Source organism: Myiozetetes cayanensis, unplaced genomic scaffold (assembly GCF_022539395.1).
Source record: "Myiozetetes cayanensis isolate MyiCay16 unplaced genomic scaffold, myiCay2020 scf4, whole genome shotgun sequence".
In the NCBI taxonomy this organism is placed as follows: Eukaryota; Metazoa; Chordata; class Aves; order Passeriformes; family Tyrannidae; genus Myiozetetes; species Myiozetetes cayanensis.
Window position 1 is genome coordinate 4,676,482 of NW_026087631.1, and position 24,063 is coordinate 4,700,544.

General features: G+C 34.5%; 1 protein-coding gene across 1 annotated transcript in view; it reads right to left on the minus strand.

The window, feature by feature from the left end:
- Window positions 1-24,063, minus strand: part of SLC27A6 (solute carrier family 27 member 6) — a 33,004-nt gene that overhangs the window by 7,082 nt on the left and 1,859 nt on the right. Inside the window, exons 2-5 of the mRNA XM_050329428.1 lie at window positions 17,674-17,880; window positions 15,988-16,146; window positions 14,859-14,983; window positions 4,639-4,833 (exon numbers count right to left, since the gene is read on the minus strand). Coding sequence (XP_050185385.1) covers window positions 4,639-4,833; window positions 14,859-14,983; window positions 15,988-16,146; window positions 17,674-17,880 — 686 coding nt within the window. The remainder of the gene's footprint in view (window positions 1-4,638; window positions 4,834-14,858; window positions 14,984-15,987; window positions 16,147-17,673; window positions 17,881-24,063) is intronic.

Consider the following 24,063-nt stretch of genomic DNA (forward strand, 5'->3'; position numbering starts at 1 on the left):
TCTACCCTAAGCCTGGATCTAAAAGGTATTTTTAACAGTTGATCAAAGGAAAAAGGTCATAGCTTGCAAAGTAAAGTAATGATTCAAGAATGGGAAACAATTTCAATGAGGTGAATGGTAATTTTTTTTAATTAACCTCAGACTATAGGCATTTACCAAAGTCAAGAATCTGAGAGCCAGAAAGTTTGCCTCAATTAGAAAATATACAGAGGAACAGAATAATTTTTTTCTTATGATATTTTCTTATGGATGCCTACATTTAAATGCTGCTCTTTTTTGCTTTCTTTTTTTTTTTACATTGATATTTATTACTTTAATACATTTCATATGACAGGCCAAACTCAATGAATAGTATAAACAATAAAAATGAAATTGTATAAAATTATATGGTTTTGTGTTTTATTAGAATAGCTTAAAATAATGCATCATACAGAATAGTATGTTGACAAGATACAGCAATTGACCTCTGAAGGAATAAAGAACTATTTTAAGTTGTTATAAACACTTACAAACTGTAATTTAGTGTCTAAGGTCATCTAAAACCTGTTGAGACTTTTACTATATGTGACTGTGCTATGTTGATGTATACACCTTTTAGTGCCTGCATCTAGGCCTATTCCAGTTTTCAAAATAATAGTCATGCAAATACATAATTGAAAGAAAATACCATGTATTGTATTAGATATGCATAATGAGATCATGCAGACTCTGTGCAAACAACTGTGTCTCTGCAAAGGTCTTTTCCAAGCTAAATCATTCTATGATTCTAAACAGCTTGCTTTTCATATTAAATATTAGAAAATGAAAGCTCCACTGCAAAGTATTTAGTCTGGGCACAGACTTATATTTGGTTCACCTCATTATTTAAAATTTAATAGGGAAGAGGACCTGAGCTGTTGAAGCATTACCATGCTATTTTCACAGAGTACTGCATGCAATATTCATCGTTTTAATCTACATTTTACTCCCTGAAGCACCACATAGATGTAGCAAACAAAAAGCATAATTTAGCTAGCTGAAATTTAAAATGAGTTAATCTGTAACATTATTATCTATTACTATGCAGCTTGGATGTTATCTAATAACAGCTTTCTCCCCCTCCTTTTTTTTTTTTATTGACTGAAAATATGTGAGTTTAAATAATTTAAATTTAAATTTTGAAAATAGTTTTGAAATTCCTAAAGCTTCATTTTCCAGTGAAAGCTCACAAAACCATTATCAGAAAACAAAGATCACAAGCTATTGCTTTTTTATTACTTGTTTTAGAGATTAAATATTGTTGAGTTCTCTGGAAGAATATCTGTTTATAAAACAAGCATTACATGTACTATATTTAGTTTCAAGCATCTTTGAAAACTGACATTTAAGAAATTCTGGAGCATAGTATCATTATATCTTAGAGATGTTTCTTAAAATATACTTGTAATGCCTTCTGTATGCTGTAGAAGAGTATATTTATAGGTCCTCCACACAGTTTTTGTTAGCTAAAGTAAACAAAAGCAAGGAAAAAACCCTTTTAAGTTATGATTGATATTAACTGAATCGCCACATATAATACGTATTGTAATACACTTGTAGTATTTTAGCACACAACTAGTCAAAAGAGCAGAAAAAACATTAATTTTCATTCACCTCCAGTGCTTCAATTTGCATCTGCCAGTATTCTTGCTGTGAATCCAGTTTTCCAGGTACTTTGTTTAAAGCTAACTTTGTTTGCATTTCAACTTAACAGTGAACATTTAAACTGAAAAGCATCTCTTCTGCCACTTCTATAACTGCATGAAAAAATTGCATAATGCTAATTCTGCATTGCTGTGTGAAAGACATTTTATAAGTTGAAGTTATTTAGGATTTTTTATAACATTTAAATGTTTCTCAGCTCAAAGGTGATTTTGATCTATAGAGTTTTGACTAAGAGATTAAGATTGCTGTGATAGTTTGAATATGCTTAAGTTAATGAAAAATTACATTTACAAATGAAGTTTGTGCTACTTTTTTTTTTTTTCCACATGCTGATATTCAGGTGTACTTGGCACGGGTTATTTTTAGCTCCTCATGTAAGCTTCCTTGGATCTCGTTAATCCCACGCTCCCTTATTGTCTGCCATCACTCAGAATTTATTTCAGTATAAGACAGAGATTTATATATATATTTGATGGACATGACTGAAGCTCTTAAGAGATTTTTCCCATATCACATTTATAAAATTACACACATAATGTATGTCATATACAACAAAATTGATTAATATTAAATAAATATGTCAGATGTAAAGATTAAGCAGTAAGGTATTATATTACTATCTTCTTTGCAAAACATTTTAAGTTTTACCAGATAAAAAGCTATTCAGAGGCTCCTACTTTTCTCTTCACTGATTCTATAAAAACATTTTTATTGCAAGATTCATTCATATACCACAGGGAGGCTTTCAAGCACATGAACCAGTCCCTCTTATATAAAGAACAAAGAGTGAAAACAAACAAGTGTAAACAAGAGCACTACTTCTAGTTAACATCTTAAATATAGTGACTTCTTGGATGTCTGGCAACTGCTATAACATTCATCTGTTTCTTCCTATTAACTGTGTCTCTCAATTCTTTTATGAAAATAAAAGTGTTCTGTAGAACCTTAATTTTATCACCTTAATTATTGGAAAGAAATAGAACAGCTACGCTTCAGAATGCATTGTTTAATAATCTGCTACACATGAAGTGTATTTAAAAAAAAAAAAAACCAAATCCCTCAAATAAGTAAAAACTAACTTATCTATAGCATTAAAATACATATTTAGTTTGTGTCACATGAAAAACCAACATACTACTCGATTAAAGATACAGATAATTAAATAAATATATAGGTAGTTTCAAGTCTAATCCTTTATCTGCTGCAACCTTTACATGGTATTTCCAAAAGGTTAATGACTCACGACAAAACTCTGCCAAAAGTTCTGCAGTACCCCAAGCAAGTTTACTCAGGTATGGAACGTAAAAAACTTCATAAGGTTGTAAGGCATGTGGTTTAGAAAACTCTGAAACGAAAATTATCGTCAACTCTAAGGTTCCTGGTTCACCTACTACTCCCTGATTTCCAGATTCCTGGTTTTCTGTAGTGGATCTGAACCCCTCTAGAGACATCCATCAGCATCAGATGGCCACCATGCATGCTGCAGAGCATCAGACATGTGGGACAGAGAATCAGTGGAGTCATCTGCTTAAATTCCTGAGCTCCCAGCAGTTTCTGAAAAATACACTGACTCCTGTGATGTTTTCTGACTCTTTCCATGTTCCTCACTGTAGTCTGAGTTCCCAGACCAGAAGTGAAGAATTCCTCTGGCCCCAACTTGTAAAGCAGGTGATTGTCATGTGGTGATGCTGTAGGGAAGCTGTGGACCCTGGAACATCTCCTGCCTGGGAACCTATCTGTGTGCCCTGAGATACCTCTGATGTATTTACAAACAATGGTTTTACAACATTCCCTAAAAGCAATGTTGTCAGGACATTTTGATATCAGTTCTCCTCAGAATATGTATATACAGTCTGCAGGACTTGCATATATGGATAGGTATCTCAGTCAATTTAAAATTCTAGGCAATGCATGTAGTACTGTTCATTTCAAGAAGAGTAAAAACTGGCATAAACAACAACAAAACCCTAAATATGTAGTCTCCTTGCAAAAGGCTTTGCTAAATAATCTTTCATATTATCAGCTAAAACTTGGGACCCGTGTTACTTAAGGACTTCTCAAACCATTTGAAAGATTGTACTAATAGGACCAAAAAGAAAAAGTCCATCTGTGAACTTCATGCTGAAATAATTTCTGCATTTATTCAGAAGGATGAAGGAAAAGTTAACATGTGTAATAGAAATAATACGCAATCCTTCTCTCCAAGACATATGACTGCTATTTTCAAGGCTAATGAAATACAGAAGGGCTTTTTTTCTAATTTTAGTAACCTAGAACACACCAAACACATATAGCACATAGTAAATGAAGGGGCACAGCATTTTAAAATGTATAATCTTGGCAACTATTCTCTGTCACAATTACTCAATAATGTATGTATTGTGTTATCTTTGACATTTCTGTATAATGATACAGAATAGATGTAGTTCGAGTTACTTGTTTTTAATGGCACCTAGGTATAAAATATCTGTTTAATTTATATCTATATGCTACTGTATTTTAATTACTATTATTCAAATTATGACAAATATTTACATAGCAATATGCAATATAATTATTCTATCTGAAAACATCTTTCAATATAATCTGTAGAACAAGTCAGAATAGGACATTTGTATGCTTATTTTACATGTGATGACTTCTTAGGCACTAAAACAAATTCAGCTTTCTCTTTTGTCCTGTAAAGTAGTAGAGATTTCAAATTACACTTGGAACCTACTCAGAACTGTCAGAAGAAAGCCAAGGCCTTTTGGACCCTTTTGAACTCTAAGAAAAAAGTGTTACTCCTAAAAATACAACTGGAGTAGGGGTCCAGATTTTACAGTCAACTAAACTTGCAATAACTGTCTTTAAAAATTTACCTTGGACTTATGACTGTAATCCCCATGGCCCAGCATCAGAGACACAATTTTTCAGTGCTACCATTAACTAAGTAAAATGTAAATAAAGAGTCACCTTATAAAAGAAATTGGTGCGCCCAACAGATCCAATTTTTCCGGTGTGGTTCATGAAACAAATGTTTCCTTCAGTAGCACCGTAAAACTCACAGATCTTAACAGCACCAAATCTGTCTAAAAATTCCCTCCATACGTCATTTCTTACTCCATTTCCAACTGCTAGTCTCACTTTGTGATTTTTTTCTCCTTCCTTCTGTAAAAAGAAAAAAAAAGAAAAAGAAAGAACATTAAAATGTAGTATACTTATAACTGCATCTAATTGTTGCATGTATTGTGGGGAAAATGTACGTTCTTTAAAATACATCAATTATAAAGAACAAAAAGAAAACAACAACCAAGAAGTTAAATAAAGCAGGCGTAGCTACAGCGTAGCAAACTGCAATAAAAACCCTATTACCTCGTTGAGCAAACAAATTATTTCCTGAATAATGGCTACAATGATTTATATAAATGCTTCCATATTTTCAAAATTGTATTGTCTCAGTCTACTGCTACCCAGGGGAACTAAAAAACTGGGAAGAACAGAGGAAGGCAGGAATTATTTCTGTCATGGGATTAAAGTCAGAAAAGATGAATAGTTACTTTCTTCTGTCTTCAGACTGATTATGAGAAACAATCAGATTTCACACACTTGTAATATCTGTTCCTTCCCACACATTGTGTATGAGTCATCTTCTGTATTTTTTTCAGTATTAAGACTTTCAAGATTTTGTTCAATGTTACTGGGAATACATTAGTTCTTAGTGATCTTGAGACTTTTTTTCAGTTCCCATGTTTATCACAACAAACATAATATATCCAATTCAGCTAGATGCTCTAATTTCATTAATACATTCCCAAACATTCAGCTTGCATGGACCGCCTTTAAAATATTTATATATTAAATATAAAAGATTTACACTGAAGTAACAGAAGGCAAAAGATCTAAAGTGTTGCTTCGGTTAGTTTAGGGATTTTTATTTACACCTATTTTAAAATAAGTCTCCCTTTGTAATCATTGCAAGTGGCAATACAGAGTGCTCTAGAAGTGAGATGGCACAAAATAAATATAGGTATTTATATAAAATAAAATATAGTTTGTTACCACACAGCTTTAGAACTGCATAGCATTCTAGTATTTCATCACTGTCTGTATATGGCTCTATCTAGGTACACTTATATGTGTATGCAAACACCTCTCTGTATACAAATCCACACATATGTTCACATTTTTTATACATATGTTTGTATAGATATATAAATATAGATATGTACATGTTCACACATATATATATCACAGAAAAGAGTATTTTCTATTCTTCTATTTCAAGTTCCCCCTCCCAATCTAATCCAGTATGAATTAGTTATGTCTCTGTAGTAAAAATCCACTTTAGCATCTTTAATCTCACGTAGAAACACAGCTAATTGTTTCTGTGAAGAGATCTGGTCAGCTGAGTGAAACAGGAATCTTTTAAATATTTTGGCTGTTAAAAGCAGTAAAGCTTCTACTGAGTATATAGACAATCCTCAGAGGATCATGTCTTGGACAAATCAAATTTTTCATGAGAATGTGAATTCTGACTTCTGTAACAAAAACTACAAGCACAAAGACTGACAGCAAAAATCACAAAGACCAACTAAGCTTTTTTCTTTCCTCTTCAAAACCAGTAACTCATAGAAAGAGAGACAATTTTTTTATTGAACTTCAGAATCTTCCTTCTGCAAATTAAGTCATCTTCCTGGAATTCAGCAAAGAATGCACCTTTTTCACTAGGTAGAGATAGCTGTTGGCACATTAAAATCTGAGACATTATCCTGCAATTTTACCTCAAAACTACATCACTCACCAGCCTCCCTCGATCATTAACCATTCTGTTTTTACAATAACTCATTTCTTTCCTTTTCCCTTCTCCTATCTTATTTTAGACGTGAAAGTAATTTCTAAACACAGAAGCACAGAGCTCACTGACTTCCTGCTAAATCGTTATTACCAAGTGCTGCACTACATAGCAAAATGAATCTGACATGGACGTAGCCTGGAACAAAGTGGTTTGTTTGTTTGGGTTTTTTTTATCTTCAGATACAACATCACAATGCAACAGTGTAGCTTTTCATATTCTTGAAATAATGTCTGTTGTATTACACATTCAAGGTCGTTATACTGTCATTGAAAAACAAAACTATTCTTATTTTTTAAGAGAAAGTGTTTCAGAGTTACCTTTAACTTAATGAGGAAAGCTTTTAACTCTTTTTTTTTTTTTTCCCCTAGAAAATTGTCCACCATTTTTAGGATATTTCTGTCAGCTCAACTGAAAATGTTTCAATTTTCCTTACGGTTTCAGTGCTAAACTGAAACGAACATGTCTGTAGCTTAACAGCAGTTATCCCTTGCTGATCCCACTACATTATTCAAATGTACTGCATCTGCTAAGATATAAAAAATAGCTCGAGATACTTCCAAGGAAATTCTTTGTTCTACAATGAAAAGACAAATACTGTGCTTATACATACACACAGTAGTTAAGTGAGACTTTCACCGTGCTAGGAACATTCAAAGCCTCCAGAGACGAAGTTAATAAAAAGGTGATTTTGCTTCTGTTATTTATACTTTTAGAAAAATAAAAGACAGCTGTTTTCTGAAAAACAAATTAGGGTGAACTAAAAATTTGTTTTTCTCCCCAAAAGAACAAATGCCTCATTATTTATAAGTGCAGTAATTTCAATTCTTCACATTACTTGGTCTGGTTTATATTAATACAGTACAAAGTTTTTTCTCTAATGGAAAACATGCAGAGTAGACCTGGCAGGACTGCATCCTGCTTTGCTCGCAATGTTAACACACCTATCAACAACATCAACAGTACAGTGTATGATGACCACCTCACTTCAGAAAGGGATGCTCATTCCTTTTGCAAAAATACAAAGAAGGTGTATGATGTCACTGAGAACCTGATCACAGAAGGCAAGTTTTCCTAAAAGGGAGGGCGGTAATTCCCTTTTCCTCAACTACAGTAAGTTTTCTGTTAGACTGCATTGCTGCAAACGCCCTATTTGTGACTTGGTCAGCTTCTCACAGTTGTACCTACCTGCTGATCTAAGACCCCCTGAAGAGTACTGCAGGGCTTTCTGGAGAAGACATTAAAACTGTCATTCATTTAGCAGTCTTTCAACTGTAAGAATGGAAATTATATGTAATTTAACCTCCTAGCAGGTTTAATAAGTATGAAGAATATTATTACAATGAGGGAAACTTCAGGCAGTGAGTTTTACTCACATTCGTTTTACATGTAAGTAAATCAGTACCGCTATGTTTTACCTATTTTTATCTAAAATTTTTCACAACTAATATGTGACAATAATTCATGTTAGCTTTACATATAACTAACTTTCAGTGGAAAGTGAGCTGCAGTAAATAAAACAGCATTAGCCATTTTAACATCTGTCATCTCTTTTTAACATCAAACACCTTCACATGTATTATTGTACAGATTACTGTCAGACAGGGTGGGCATGTTGGTATCCATGGGCACTGTGGCTGAATAGCTATGCAGTAAATAAAATGCTACAAGTAAGATAAGGGAAGGAAAAGGGATGATAATTCCAACAAACTGTAGATAATTCCAACAAACCCTTCCAACATGGTTGTGTGATGCACGTTTAGGCTGTCCTAATGGAAAAAGAAATAAAATAACTATGCAGGAACTTATGCTTTAAACTGACTAGACCAAATAGGTTTGAATTTCTGCCACGTTCAGATGGCATTTCATCACCTAGTTCTTTGAACTATGTGCCGAACATCTGCATACATCATAAATCATTTCTGGCACACCATACCTCCGTTTTGCGTGCTTGTTTCTTTTGTACATTAATTAATTGACAAGTCGGGATCTGCCTTATCACATTAAATACCACATACTTGGGATTTTTCATCTGCCAGTCTTTCCTCCTTAAGTGTTCTTCGTAAACTATTTGGACTATCTATGTGATTAAGTTGTTGACAAATGCCTTTTAGAGTGCTATCAACTGGTGCAGGAAGGATTCATGACTGCAGCTGTATAAAAAAGTGCTTAGCAGCTGCTTTAAAATAATACAGGAAGACAGGTTCATTGTCCTGTTTTTGCCAAAGGGAAAGCCAAATGGAGAGAAGCAAAGACAATTCAAGAAAAGGAGGCATGAAATGTCTGCACCATGGCCTTGATGAAACTAAAAGCAATCTTGGGGCCTGAGAAATACTAAAGTCTGTAATGATAAAATATGATAAGACAGATGACACAGGATTTGCATTCATGTATTTACAAAAAATGGATGTAACAACATGTTCACTATGGATGATGGACTTGATCTCAGAGGTCCTTTCCAATCCATCTGATTCTGTGATTCTATTGATACATCAGCCCAGAAAAAGGTGCACTAGGTAATTTATTAGATATCCTACTGTTACAGGTGTAATAAATTCTTCAAGATGCATATCTATCCTCACTTTTCAGAAATGCCTAATTATAAACTGCAACCAGATTTCTTGAGCAAAACATATACCCAAATGTAAAAACACAAATAAAGGAAAACTGGAAGTGTAGAGAAGAGATGCACCATAAGAAAGGAACAGGAATTGTAGGAAAAGGACACATCCTTCTAGTTCTGAAACTTGTTGCTTGCTACTTAGCACAGCTCACTCTCACCACATTTTTATTAATAAATCTCCCGATAATCCAATGGGATTAGACTCTACAAGAAGCTTTCTTCCTTGAGCTCTTCTCATAGAAAGGTTTTATTTAGCTGTACCTCCATCTCCTCAGAAAATATCTACCAACAACAAAAAAAGTCACCTTTGTCTGTGTTCCACCCATTAATACGAAGTAGATTTTTGTACTTTTGCTTACTGCCCCTGGAGCACACTAGTCAAAACAAATTACACAAAACTTCTCAAAGGTCAATTCAGAGAACTAAAGCATGCACAGATTATTTCTTTTGCGTCATATTGCACACAGTATTCTGTGAGCAATACGAAACTTCCCTTTGTGAAAGCATGATTGTCATCTCCAGGCTTCATTACCAGGACATTTTCTGCATGACTCCACTAGTTTAACCCAAAAGATGAGTATCTAGGAAGAACTGGAAGCTGGAAGTAAGGAAATTGGTCAAAGTTTTGTGACCAGTGAGTCTTAAAGACTCAGAAAAGTCTTGAGCCACCATGCTACAACCAGTAGTTGACATTGCAACTAGCCTTCAGGGGTGTTGTGGATAGGAAAAACTAATGCTTCCTAAGGCCAAAGAAACTCTACAGACATTACAGAAGACTTTTTCACAAGAAACATCTGAAAACCTTTACCGTTATTAGCAAGGAGAATGAGAAAACAGCCGCAGGATCATCATGTGGATGGAGTCCAAGAGAAGTATGCCAGTACATTTAAGTATCACCAGGGAGTAGTCAAACTAGACAGGTTTATAATCTCTTCCTAAAGCCACTTTTAAAAAACAATGCTGCTGTTGTAATTAAGGGAGCTGAAAGCACAGACAAAGTTTGTTGTTTTTATAAGATCAATTGATCAGCTGATATAGCCTGGAAGGAAGTAAATACAAGTTTCTAAACCTCAGGTCCATTTCCAAGCTTCAATTTTGGATGCGCTGAATGTGCTCTTAATTTAAAAGTTCTGTTCTCTCTAACAGTGTGTACAATTCTCATTTGAGGCACTGTTAATACTGTAATAACTTGGATTAAGAATGATGTCTGCTTATGATATATGCAAGTGGTTGCTAATTTTTTTTAAGGGTCAGGTTATTAGATGAATAAATAAATTGCAAAATTCCCCCCAGTAAATAAAATTGCAATGACATGTAGAGATTGTTAATGGAAGATAACAGATGTGGTTGTCTGTAAATGTGTAACATTACTGGTTTGGGGTACTCAATAGAATGTTTATGCTGAAAACCTGCAAGAGGCTTGACAAATTTCCACTCTACATTTTAAGGATATCAGAAAGAACAATTTCCAGTATTGAACATAAATTGAGCTAAACTTTAATGGGGAGTAAAATGTGATTTCAAGTCAAACCTCCATGGTAGAGAAGTGCCTGCTAACTACTTTTTCCTTGTCTGTGTGACTATCAAATATTCTCTCTTCAAAGAAGTCTGTTTCTAAGTGAGAGACAGTGTATCCAACATATATAAACCCCATTCTTATGCTCCCTTCCCACAACACTTGAGTCAAGTGCAGGGAAACAAATGTTCATTCTGTTTCCTTATCCTGGCAGCGCTGCGTTCCTTGTAGTGTAATTCCTTTGGAGTTACTATTGTTCTAACACAGAAGAGTTCCAGCAAAATAAATCCTTAAGCGTCTTTTCTAAAGTCACTTCAGAGAGCTTAATCCCATCCAAAGAACCCTTGGCCAAACTGCATCTACTGGAAAGACCGGCTTGCTTCAGCTTATCAAAACTTAGTCCGAAAGCTGATATACACGGTCTTACACACTCGAGGTTACCCCGAGGGAATAGAAAATGTTACTGATGACAAAGGATAATGCTGGCTCAGTTCCAAGTGGACGTAAAGCAGGAAAGATGCTGAAATTCTGAGCAATGATATAATTATTTGTGAAACAGACTTCGTATACAAGGAGAAGCACACTCCGGTTTTAAATAGAGAGTTTACATAGTTCATGCAATGTCTCATAAATCTTACAAATACAATCATACTGTATGAGAACTTATGAAAGAAGAAGACAGGTCATAATGATCAAGAAAACTGATTTCTACCCTCTTCCTGTAACACATTTCTGGATCCAGGTCTTCTTTACAAAAAAGAAGGAAAGGGATGCTGAATTACCATTTCTATCTTTTCAAAAGCTTCAGGATGTAATGCATTATTTAAATAGATCATTACATAAAATTTGAAATATATCTGCAAAGTGCCTTTAGAAGATTTTGTTTACACTTTAAATGTTAGATTTTAAATTAGTTGCGAGCCTCTAAGGAAAATATATCCACAGATCAGTAGAGAAGTATTTCCAAGGTTTTTGCTGAGAGAGGATCTAGGGAGCTCTGCTATGCCATACTTCTGTAATCTTTAAAATCATTTTTAATAGAGACTTTGAGCAATGTCATCCAGCAAGACCAAGTTATTCATTTTCTGAATATTCTTTTTCACTGGAGTAGTCACGCTAGTATCTTAGAGCAGGACACATTTTGTAGCTACTTATGGCTATTAGCCATCAGTGCTGGTTCTTGTACTTTCACTGTAATCAAAATGCTGCAGAAGAACAGTTTGGAAGAGGACAAGCATGAGGATTAATCACTTAGGAGCCCAGCAAAATCTAGAAAGGCCACATAATGCAATGTCTTTGTACTTGTACTTAAGGAAGAAAGACAACTTCCTTTTCTAACAAATGTTCTTTCCAGACATCAGATTACTAAACCAAACTGCATGCAGAACAGCTTCAGAAAAATTCTCCTGCAAGAGTGTTCAAGAGCTGTTGCAGATGTGAGTGGGAGGCAGAATGATCAAACAAGACAAAACCAATAACAAAGCTCAGCCTGGAGTCTATATGCTACTACACGGACTTGCCCAAAGTTTAATTCAAAATTTATGAAATAAGAATCCACAGTCTGAACTCCAACTGTAAGAAATATACTATTTTTTTCAAGTTTAGCGTTAAAAAAGACAAATTAAGAACATAGGGTAATTGCTACGGGTTTAATCTATGTTGATTAGAAGGGTTTTATAGTGCTCTGATCATGAGAACACTGCCCACATATTATTTTCACAGAACTTTAGAACTTGTCATATCTTTCTCATGCTGGTAGCCTATACAGTACTTCTACGTTAATGAGACTTAAAGAGTGAATCCGATCTAGCAAATTATTTTACCCACTTGCAAACTAAGAACGGGTTGCATAACGTATTTTAAAACCTTTTACTTATTTGTGTGAATATGTTTCTCTTCCAGTTTTAACATGACAAATACTTACTATTTTTCTTCAAGTACCTAGCTGTCAAACTGATCAATTTTATAATTTTAATTTTTCTTGAGAAGGTTTAGCAAGCTAGCAAAACAAAAAAAAACCACACCAAAACCCTCTAGTGTCACAGAAGAGTTTAGACATGCCAGCTCCTAGAAAGTACGCACATAAAATAACAAATAGAATTGTTATATAGTTAATAGATAGTTAATGACTGTATAACCACCATATGTAGTATATCAATAGTTATTGATGGTATAAACAACTTTATTGGAAAAACTTAAAACTGCTTTAACTTCATGATGGTTTGGTAAGGATTTAAAATGAGAGAGTTTGTTTCAGAAATGAAATATATTAATCTATCATTCTTGCTTTAAGATACTGAACGGGATGATAAATAGGGGTGGGAAAAAAAGCCATGCCTCTCATATGTCTTGATTTTCCTTATGGCATTCAACTTGATTGTTTGTTATACTGTAATTTTTCATTTGTTTTGCTATAAACTTAAAAACAAAACAAAAATTTAAAATTAAATAATTAAATAATAATAACAATAATAATAATAAAACGTCACCACGGAAAAAAACCCAAACCAAAACATAACAAAACCAAACCAAAACAGAAAAACAGAGAGAAAAGTATTACTGTCCTGTTTTTCCATGGCAGTCAGTGCTGGTCACTGGGACATTAGCCACGCTCTCTTTAATTCAAGAACTTCCACTTTACTGAGGCGTGCGTGGACAGTGCAGTAGGGTCTATGAGCCACCCCTACATTGCTTAAACATTCTTCTGAAAAATTTCCAGAGGGGAAAGAAATCCAATGACCTTTTCCATTCTTTGGTCAGCAGCTTGAAATATTAATGCAAATTATTATTCTACTGGAAAACAAGACTGATTTGCATTCTCTTATTTTAGAATACTGCTTAAGGAGGATGTTATTCTGGAAAACCATAAAATAAGGACTTGAATTAGAAAATAATTTTTAGATTAAGTAATTTGAATTACTGGCACCTTTTCCCAAGAGATGAGTCACTTTAATAAAATTCATTGAAAAGGAAATAAACCACTGATTATTTTTTTGAAACAACAGAATGAAATTAGGGTAGAGGCAAAGGGAGGCTGTTAAATGAGATAATAGCTGTATTGCACCTAACTTCTATACATTTTCACAAATTGCTTTATGTTCTTCTAAATATTTGCTTAAATGAAGACAGGACATGGTTCTTTTTGCTTAATGTTGTACAGGCACTTGGAGGGTATAATTTATTTTTATTAAATATTCAAAATAAAACCTGCTTATAATAATAATTGAGTAAAGTAATTTATTAAAATGTTTAACTAGGTAGAATAATGTAGGAGGTAACATTTAGGATACATTACTAAAAAACAACAGGACAACCTACAGCTCATAAACGTTTTTTGCATACTCATTTTTACACATTTAGGATAGAAAGTCAGTTGGATTTGCTATGCAACAAGTTATATTCATTCCACCTATACTATTCTATATATCTTGAGTTAATTCCAACAAATTTTAGGCATTTAGTTTAGCCTGAACATCTTGGGCTCTCTCTGTCATCAACCAGTAGGTACAGAAATATACCAGAAAACAGCCAGATCAAAAGTTAATTCAGTTAATCTGAATCAGTTAGTATGGTATCATGTCAGCAAACCCTCACACCATCAACTGCCAAAGGAAAAGAAGTATTTCAGAGAGGAATGTCACTGTAACAAAAATGGAATTGTTGTCTAGAATAGCTTTCTCACTGGAACAAAAGGCAAACATTTTTGTATTGGAACCAAAAGCTGATAACCTAGAGCAAGCCCCTTCCAAATTTTAAAATATGGTTTAGGTGGTCTCAAAGAATGCACATTCCAAAAGGCTCTCCACAGTGCCAACACATGAACTACAAAATGTGAGACCTCTCATACACCCAGGTGCCAAGAAACAAAGTTTTGAAAATTCAGAAACGACACTGAAGAGTAATCCTGGATTTCTGAACTCACCTTGTGAAACTCTGTAAAATAATATTGTTTCACCAAATGATACTGAATCAGTTTTTAATCTCAAAATCTTTCCTTTTGTAAATGCTTCCAGTACATCCTCATGATTCAAGCCATTATTTTTATTAAGCACTGACAGATCCCCAAGTTTTTGAAGAACATCACATAAATAGGGAGGGACATTTCCAATAAAGTTTTGTTCCCCTTTTACCATACCCATGTGAAGAACAGTAGATGTACATATCACTTACAGACAAATAGCCATCACTTTGATTCCACTTACCACTGGCTGATTGCAAAGGTAACGGCAGAGTTCTCCAATGTACTGGATGACAGTCACATTGTACTTTTTGCAGTCACTCCAAAACTGACTGGCTGAGAACTTCTTCTTTAACACACAGGTTGCACCTTTATGGAAACAGCAGGAAAGGAAATTAAGCAATTTCTCCATGTGGCAGCTATGTTCACTGCTTCTACAAAACAGAACATTGGGGGAACCAAGAACAGCCTTGTTTAGAGAACCAGGTGGTATTTAAGCTGTTTTACTTGAAACCTGGTAGACAAAAAGGAAACCAACCTCCTGGCTAAGACAATAAAGCAAAAGATAAGAGTTTGAAAACAAGAAGACAGCTTCTCACTGATGGTATTGTAAAATTATTCAAAGGACTTTAACTGAAAATACCCAGGAAATTCAGCCTGATTAACAAATCATTTGGGTATCACTGAAACCTCATTTTTGAAGAAAGTATTCATCAATGTAGATTCAAACAGAATTAATCCATATTACAATAGTCTTTCCCTTGCTCTGACTTGCCCTTGATGCATAAGAAAACAAGAAGTATTTGCCATGAAGTTCCAAAGAAATCTCTTCCAAAGAGAGTCATCAAAGACAGACACCTACATTTTCTCAGTACAGCATGTATTTTATTGTCTATGTTAAAACAGTACACAAACTAAATGGAAAAAAAAAGTTATATTTCATCTAATGATATACAAAAAAGCTGAATGTTTACTCAAAATGTATTTGTCAGGGTTTTAAGTTCACAAAAAGACATTTCAGTTCTATTCCACTGTACAGTGTTTAGTCTGTACAGATACCAATGCACTGTACGCACTGTCAAAATATTGCAAATGTTCTTAACTTCATTTTTACCAAAGTATAAAAGAAAGTAAAAGCATTTATGACACAAATTACTCTAATTCTTCTCAATGAAGAGAGCTTCTTGTAGACATCCTTTGTTATTACAACACTCTCCCTCTCCCCCAAAATACAGCTATTCTGAAGAAAAGACTACTCATTTAATTTCAGCAAAGCATCAGTTTTCCTAGTGGCAATGAACCTAACTGGTTTTATACACTTTTCTATTAATTAATTCTATTTTAACAACACAATTAAATGAAACAAGCTGTACCCAGTTCAATGCATCCACCGATGCCGAGAAGAGATGCTGCACTGTGATAAAGAGGAAGAGTAATATAAATTATGTCTTCTGCAGTAGCACCAAAAGCCCACAGTCCAGCAGCTCCTTTAAGAACCTGCATGTGACTGATGACTGCAGCCTTTGGAAGACCTGTAATAAAAACACAAAACAATGCACAAAGTTAGTCTTAAAGAGAACTCAGTTGTTTTTTTCCCCTGTGTCAAAGTCTCTAAAATCATAAAAGAATCAATTCTTTCTTCTGTAACCAAATTTTCAGCCATCTGTTTAGATGGCCATAAATAGACAACTGCCTGTTTAATACAGTGTTGCTTGCATGTTTGTTCTCTACACATAAAGATAAACCAGTTTGTAACCCCATCTGTTTGCTATTTAGTCAGATGTCAAGTCAGTTCAAATAGGTGGGAACATAAACTCCATGATTTGTGTGCTATCAAATTATATAGAGCCAACAAAGCAGGAAAATCATTTCCTCTACGTATGGGCTTCCTTCAACATGAAGAGGCATCACACCAGATCTCGTTCAGGCAAGAGTCATTGTGATTGTAAGGTTAAGTTGGAAAGATATGGATCTCCATGAAGTAGTGGGTGCTTCTCTAAGAATCATGCATCCACGTCTTCCTATTTGTTTTAGAAATCTATGAAGACTATGTAGCAGAGGTATTGTTTAGTTACATGGTACATAATAGAAATTCAATGTAAATTAATGTGATGTATACAAAGATTCAAAAATATATTAAATCCTACATAACTGAAATTTGAAACTTCACACAGATATTCTGAATGCAGTTATAAGAACAAAAACATCCTACCTGGATAAATCTGTATTATTTTTTAGCTAATTTTAACTCCTTACTTTTGACCAGCAAGCTCAACCATATTTATATTAGTGGCATTACAAACATAACCTTACCTCTTGAGAATATTTATAACTTCTTAATTTTTTTTTTATTCTAGACTGATGTACCTATTTACTAATTTTTTCCTGAGAACCTGAAGCAAATAAACTGAATTATTATTTGTATGAAGGAACCAAGTTATAAACCAGGTATTCATTTAAAATCTTCCTGTTACTAAAACTGTTGTGTTCAGCTGAACAGGAAAGTCTATCTGCTCAACTTAACAACATCCTCTACTTTTCATGTCAGTGATCAGGTTTTTTTAAATCTTTTCTTCTTAGCTGCTGGAGCACTGGTAACAAATTCAGACATCTGTTCCTAAACTAAAAGGCTATAACTTAATCCTATTTTCTGTCTCTATCGTGAATTGCATAAGACATGACTTAATGAATGAGAAACAAATGCCTATTTGCTTGTTTCAAGATTGTTTTTTAAAGTTCTAGGTAGAACATTAGGTATTTTAGCTAGGCAGGGGAATGTGATCACAAAAATAATATTTCTTATGATTGTATACCGACAAAAAAAAGGCAATGCTTTATAAACACCTTAACTGTGAAGTAATAAGAGTAAAAAAAAAAAAAGAGAAACCCATAAACCACTGAATAGAAAGAGTTACTGACAAGAAACATGCTTGTTTTTTATAATAAAGCTTCTAGATGAGAAATATGGCATTCTGCTATTAAAAGATTACAGTCTGAGGAAGATCAAGTTTCTAGATGAAAGCTGAAGGAAAACATAGACCTTTTCAGCAGACATGTACCTGTTGTTCCAGAAGTAAATATATATAAAACAGCTGACTTGAGGTTGTTGGCAGAGCATCGATTAACTGGAACGGGGTCTTCAGATGCAGCTTCTATCTTGTCTAAAAGGGTGTGAACACTTGGAAAAGTGGACTCTTTGGTCATTATCCAAACACTAATGTCTTTTTGAAGGTTAGGAAGAATTTCTTCCAGTGTCCCAAGCAAATCTTAAAAATTAACATGAAATAATGTTACTTACATTATGTCTTCACAAAACCAGGAAAAAGAAAATATTTTTCCTCTTAGAGTTTGCAATAAAATAATTACAAACTAGAAAGAAAACACACTGAAAACAGGGTGTAATGTGCTATAAATACTGCTGACCTCACACAGTCTATTTGTCAACTAGCCCTGGAGGCAAAATTGCGAGCCTTGATTACTAACTCCTGCTTCCCACGTGGTATTAGATAACCCTTAGCCATTGCTAAGATCAGAATGAAGTGTGGTGGAGCTTCAACTTCAAATAAACCATGAAGAAATCCATTAAAGATGCAAGGCAAATATATTCAAACTGGTAATTACAGTGCAGGTTTCCTTGGATGCCATCAACAGCAATCTCCCATTAAGTATTTTTTTTCAAAAGAGCAGAATTGACTACTTTAAAAACAAACACACACACACAAACTAATTTACAAATTAGTTTACAAACATAATTTACTATATCATGCTTGAATTTCACAGAATAGAAATATGATACAGGCCCATGGTTTATTCAGACAGTGCTAAAGAGCCATGTGGCTATTTATGTAGTGCTTTGAGGGTTCTAAAAACCTTAATGAATTTGACTTTGGGCACATTAGGCAATTTTATTTTCTTAGAATCACATGTTAATTTATTGAATTACTTCTATTGGTCTTTATCTATGCATAAATACATACTTATTTTTATAAAATAAAACCAGCAATCTAACTAAGATTTATTTTGTTGGCTTATGAGGAAAGAAACGAGAGAGATTCCCAGATTAAATAAAAAGAGAAAATGTACAGAAAGACCAATCCTTGATACATCTGGTATTTATATTTTGAAGCATTTTTATAATGTCACTTTCTCAGAAAGCTGCACAGTCCTTAAAGTACTAATCTAGGAAACAGGGTAAGAGTAGGAGTAATACTGCTCTCAATAGAACTCATTTATACTTAACTGCATTGATACATCTCAGTCTACGTAATTAATCTTGGAAATATTCCTGTGAGATATGGATATGGATATTGTATATGGATACCAAATAATGGATAAATAAATCAATACCAAATATGGATAAATATGGATACCAAAAATGGAATGCATCTATTTTACACCAAAATAACTGATGATTTTTAATCTTTCAGAAAACTGCTTTCCTAATGACAGACTGCTGTATATATTTTAATTAATAACATAATAATCTGCATTACTTTTACAGAGGTATAGCCTACTATCATTAACTAAACATCTAACAAACCTAAAACCTACAGAATACAAGATTCTATGAACATTGAACAAATAGATCTGATAGAGTGCAACATAAAAATTTTTGTGTTCTAACTTCTTTGTACTGCAGAATGCTTTCAAGAAGGAATAACACAAATAATTTTAAAAGTCTAAAAGATAGATGATCTCCTGTTTGAATCATTGGAGTACGGTCCCCTTCCATTAGACAAGACAGTGAAATAAAACATGAATGAAAAATAACGCTAAGGACAATATTATTAACTGGAAGGAACTAGCAGAAGAAACATTGGTGTTAGAAGTGGCGTGACATGAAATCAAAAACTTTTCTAATGTTTTAGTACTAAGAAGTGCTAGATAACATGTGCACCAAGTTCTTTGTGCATTTGAGTAACATGAAGTGCAAGTCTGTCAAAAAGAAGAGAACTTATTCTTTGTCTTTTTTACTTCTTTTCTTGGAGGAGGAAGAAAGATGGTAACTATTAATTTTAACCCTACAGGTACCATCATTTAAGATTCAAGAATGACATGAGGACACAGCTCTCATTTAGTAGACTGAAACATATTTACCCAAAATAGTTAAGATCAATCTTCAAATTAAACATGCATACTGCTTATTGTTTCGCTAAATGTTCACTCTTAGAACCTAAGTTTTGGGGTTGGTTTTTTTTTTTACTACTATTGAACTATTAAATTATTACACAGCAGAATTTTTCTCTTCTGTGCTTATGAATCTAGTACATGGAACAATATGTGAACAGCTTGTAACTGAATGTTGTCTTGAAAAGAATGTCTTGGTAGATAGCAGAAAACAGAAGAAACAATAAATTATCTCCTGAATAAAAAAGGCAATTTAAAACAGCTATATTTGAAGTGCCAGAAGGTGAAAGTTACTTCTGGAACACAGAGGAAATGGGGTGTTTGAAGATAACTCTCAGCTGTGTTAACATATTTCCAAATAATAATTCTAATGATAGTCAACAAACATTTTGTTCCATGCGTGTTTTGTTCCACAAAAAAACTTCTGGGCCAGACATTGAGAAGTGTCTTTGCATCTAGCCTTTGCATATCATCCTGTTCACTTGTCAGGAAGAAAAACTATAACTTGATTATTTCTAGAGGTACCTGGTACCTTATCATATCATATTCACTTTATCATATTCAAAAGTAATTACAGTAAAGCAATTCAGCTATTTAAATTTGTGGTTTCTCTCCAGTACTTGTTTACTTTTTATACTATAAAAGTATATTCAGATTTTGGGTTACTTGAATTGGAAGAAATGACTGTTTATATGAAGTCTGTAAAGTTCTCTGCTGTGTTGTTTACATAGTTTGTATACAAATATTCGCCTTTTGCTAATCATTTGGCTCCTCTGGGACAAAAATATCTGGAATTGATCAAGATGGATATGCTTCTCCACTTTTTTTGCTTTTCTTTTCCTCTTGCTTTTAAAACATTTCATTATTCAACAGAAGTTTGTGAAACTGTTACATTATACTCACACGAATACATAACTCAGTTACATCTTTTGAGAAAGCAAGGAAAATACGTTTTCAACTGGCAACCTAGGCTTCAAGTTGCACAAAGGTTTTTTTATGTTTTTTTCCTAGCAAAGAAACAATGCAGGCTGTTGGCAAGGACACAGTCCCACACTGATGAAAGGAATACATCAGATTATGAGATCAACTTGTACTGAGAAAGTTACTCAGAAAGAAAACTGTATGAAATGGTTCTTACAGAGCTTTGATGTGTGCCCTGGCTGATATGCTCAGGAAGCTATGGCAGGTCCAAACTCTTCCCCACACTGTCTGGCCTTGGAAAATAATTTTTACTTGAACCTGATCCCCCCAGTGATTTGTTACACTCGGCACAGCTTCTCACAAAGTCGTAATACCAGGGAAGTCAGCAGTGGCTCAGGATCAGTGTTGGCATCTTGAAACGTCACTGAAGGCAGTAAAGACAATAAAACACCTTGTGAATCACAGTTTGCCCATTTTTCCACTCAAAGACCATCTGGGACAAGATACAAGCTAAGCTAGAACAAGTAATCAGAGAGATATGGTGTCTAACACAGGAGGTAAGCATGTCTCCCACAGGTCTTCTATAGTTCCCTTGTCCTAAATGTTTAGGTCCTAATAGCTTCTTATTCCACATAGATAAGAAAAGGTGGCTTTGATGAAATCCATTCTTTTTTCTCACTCAGTGACTAACATGAGAGGTGATACTTCTACTTGTATGTAACACTACATGACCTTAACTTACAAACACCAAAATCAAACAGCAGATTACAAATAGCAAAATCACAGGACAGCTGTGGACAGAAGGCACCTCTGGAGGTTGTCTTGGTCCAGTCCCCCCGCTCAAGCACACCCACATAGAGCAGGATGCCCACACATGTCCACGTGTGTGTACACTCCCTAAACAGCCTTTGTTAGCAGGACTGATATAAATCAGTCTCGTGGAGTTTAGAATGCAATCCTTTAACAGCTGAGTCCTTGCAAAGGAAGCCATGGTGGCAGTGTGGGGTTGTCCTTCTCTGAGCTGAACTCTTCTGAGTAGGAATACACTAGAAAAGTGTTAGTAAATAAATTCCACTTGGGCATTTCTGGTGGGTCACTAGGTTGTAAGTGTTGTTTCATAGTACTAGTTACACTGCAGTAGAGAAAATTATACAAAACATACAATGTAATTCTTTCTTCCAGCAAGACTTCAATCAATAGAAATAGTCCCCAGAGAGGACACAGAGCCTTAAGAAGTTGTCTTAATTTTAGGTAGTACCTTACTCCTCTGTTTGAGCAGCAGCTTTTAACAAATTAAGGGTGGCATGATCTGGTAACAACCGTACTAAGGACGAATACCTTTTGAACAGGTCAGATGGCTGTTACAGTAAGGTAATGCTGGCTGGCTGGTAAAGAGAGGAGTATCCAGCTTCTCTCTTTCTCTTTTACAAGTTCCTCATTTATTTACAACTTAGTTAACTACTATTTTGTTAAAAATGCTTTTTTGAAGTCCAACTTTTGAATCTCTTTCAAGAAACATTCCCCAGAATGGGAGTGGTGGTAGAGATTGTTTCTGGGAATGGAGTGTGACAATGTTTACTAATAAATTAAAGCAAGAGCTAAATGCTCTAGGAACACAGCAGGCAAACGAGAGTAGTTAAAGAAAAAAACTCTCTCTGACACAAAAGCAAACGGAAATACTGGAAAGGAGCAGAAAGACTAAATATTGGCAAATCACAGAATCTGTATTTGCTTTTTAGCCAGAGGCTGGATGAGAAGGAAAAAAAAAGTTTACTAGATAGTTCTAAATGAATTAAAAGAACATTGCTGTCATAAAAAAAAAAAATCAGCCTTTTAGAGATAGCCATATGATATAAGAAACAACAAGGCAGAGAAATTTTGAAGTTTTTATAATATATCTGAATGCTTAAGAATAAAGCATTCAGTTGCAGAGTTCATAGAATACATTAAATCAAAATCAAACCCACAAATACTACTGGAACACCTAAAGTTAGAAACAGCAATCAAGATGTCAGAAGATTATCAGACCAGAAGAAAGTCTGATTCCAAGTGCTGAAGCAAAGACAAGAGGATACTATTCGGATGGGGTTACCAAACTGCAATGTCTGAAAAATATGCAGGCACACAGCAAAAGTGAAGAGCTCAAATTTGGTTAAAGAGAATGAGCTTGCAAGGGGCAGCATGAAAAACGGTCCAAGGCAATGGAAGAAAATGCAACCATAAATAGTATACAGCCTATTTGTATAGAGGTATCACATTCGTAAAAACATAAAAGCATTTTTGAAAATTAGAAGAGATACTAAAAAAAAGTAGCTGCAAGATGCAATCATCTCACTCAAAGGGAGGCTACATCGCCATTCTGAGCAGGGAAGATTTAGCAGTGAACAATTATCTCTGGGAACTGTTTCAGGCAGTAGGCAAAGGTGGAAGGTTCCCTTCAGCACAAATGGAACCTGAATATTAAGTGGATTTGAATGCGCCATTACAGACAAGAATTTCTAGAGCAAATTTGATCCTGCTGAGCAGTTAGCAGACAAATTGTTAAGAGGATGATTTCTGCTTTGCTGCAGTCTGTCTATACGTAAGATCAAAGGTCATCTAAAATATTGAAAACATAGTTTTGTAACTATAACAAGAAATAGAATTGATATGTCAGGCCTACATTTGTCTGTGGAGAGTGAAAACCCTACATATTTTTTAAAATTAGAACTTCACTATCCAGAAACACTGCCATTACATACTAATATCTGATTAAAAAAACAATCTTAGTTGCCAAAATTGATGCCTGACTATGGCAATGACAGATATTAGACCACAGGTTGATTGGTTTTAGTGTAAATATTTTGTGCAAGCTATTCCTGTGAAAATGGTGCCACAGGGGCAAAACGCACACAAAAGTCATGCCTTTTGATCAGGAAGAATCCCTTGAAACACACACTAATGCTGGACACGTGAATAGACCTCTGAGAATTATGTAACTGATTGTGTAACCTCAATGCTGCTCTGCCATTTCTAAGAACATTGGGGGAAAATTTTTATCTGTAATAGTTAGGTACAATATGTTTCTTTCAAGAGTGATGTGAGTTCGTCCTCACAGTGCCTGGACAGTGTATAAACCTTCAGTTGCTACACCTGGGCTCCTCTGGAGAGGCTTCCATATGATGTGGACAATAACCAAGGACTCAACAACTTTAACTTCTTTCACAGATATGAATAAAAAAGTCTCGGAGCTCTGAAGAAGAATGCTGTGACGGCTCATGGGATGACAAACTTAGGGCAGAGACTAAAACCCTTTAATAAAGTAAGAAGACCAACATGTAAAATGCCAGCTGAGAGACTAATTTGTTGGTGTCTCTGCATTATTATCTGTCTGCATACAGATCTTCTTTTTGTGAGCAATG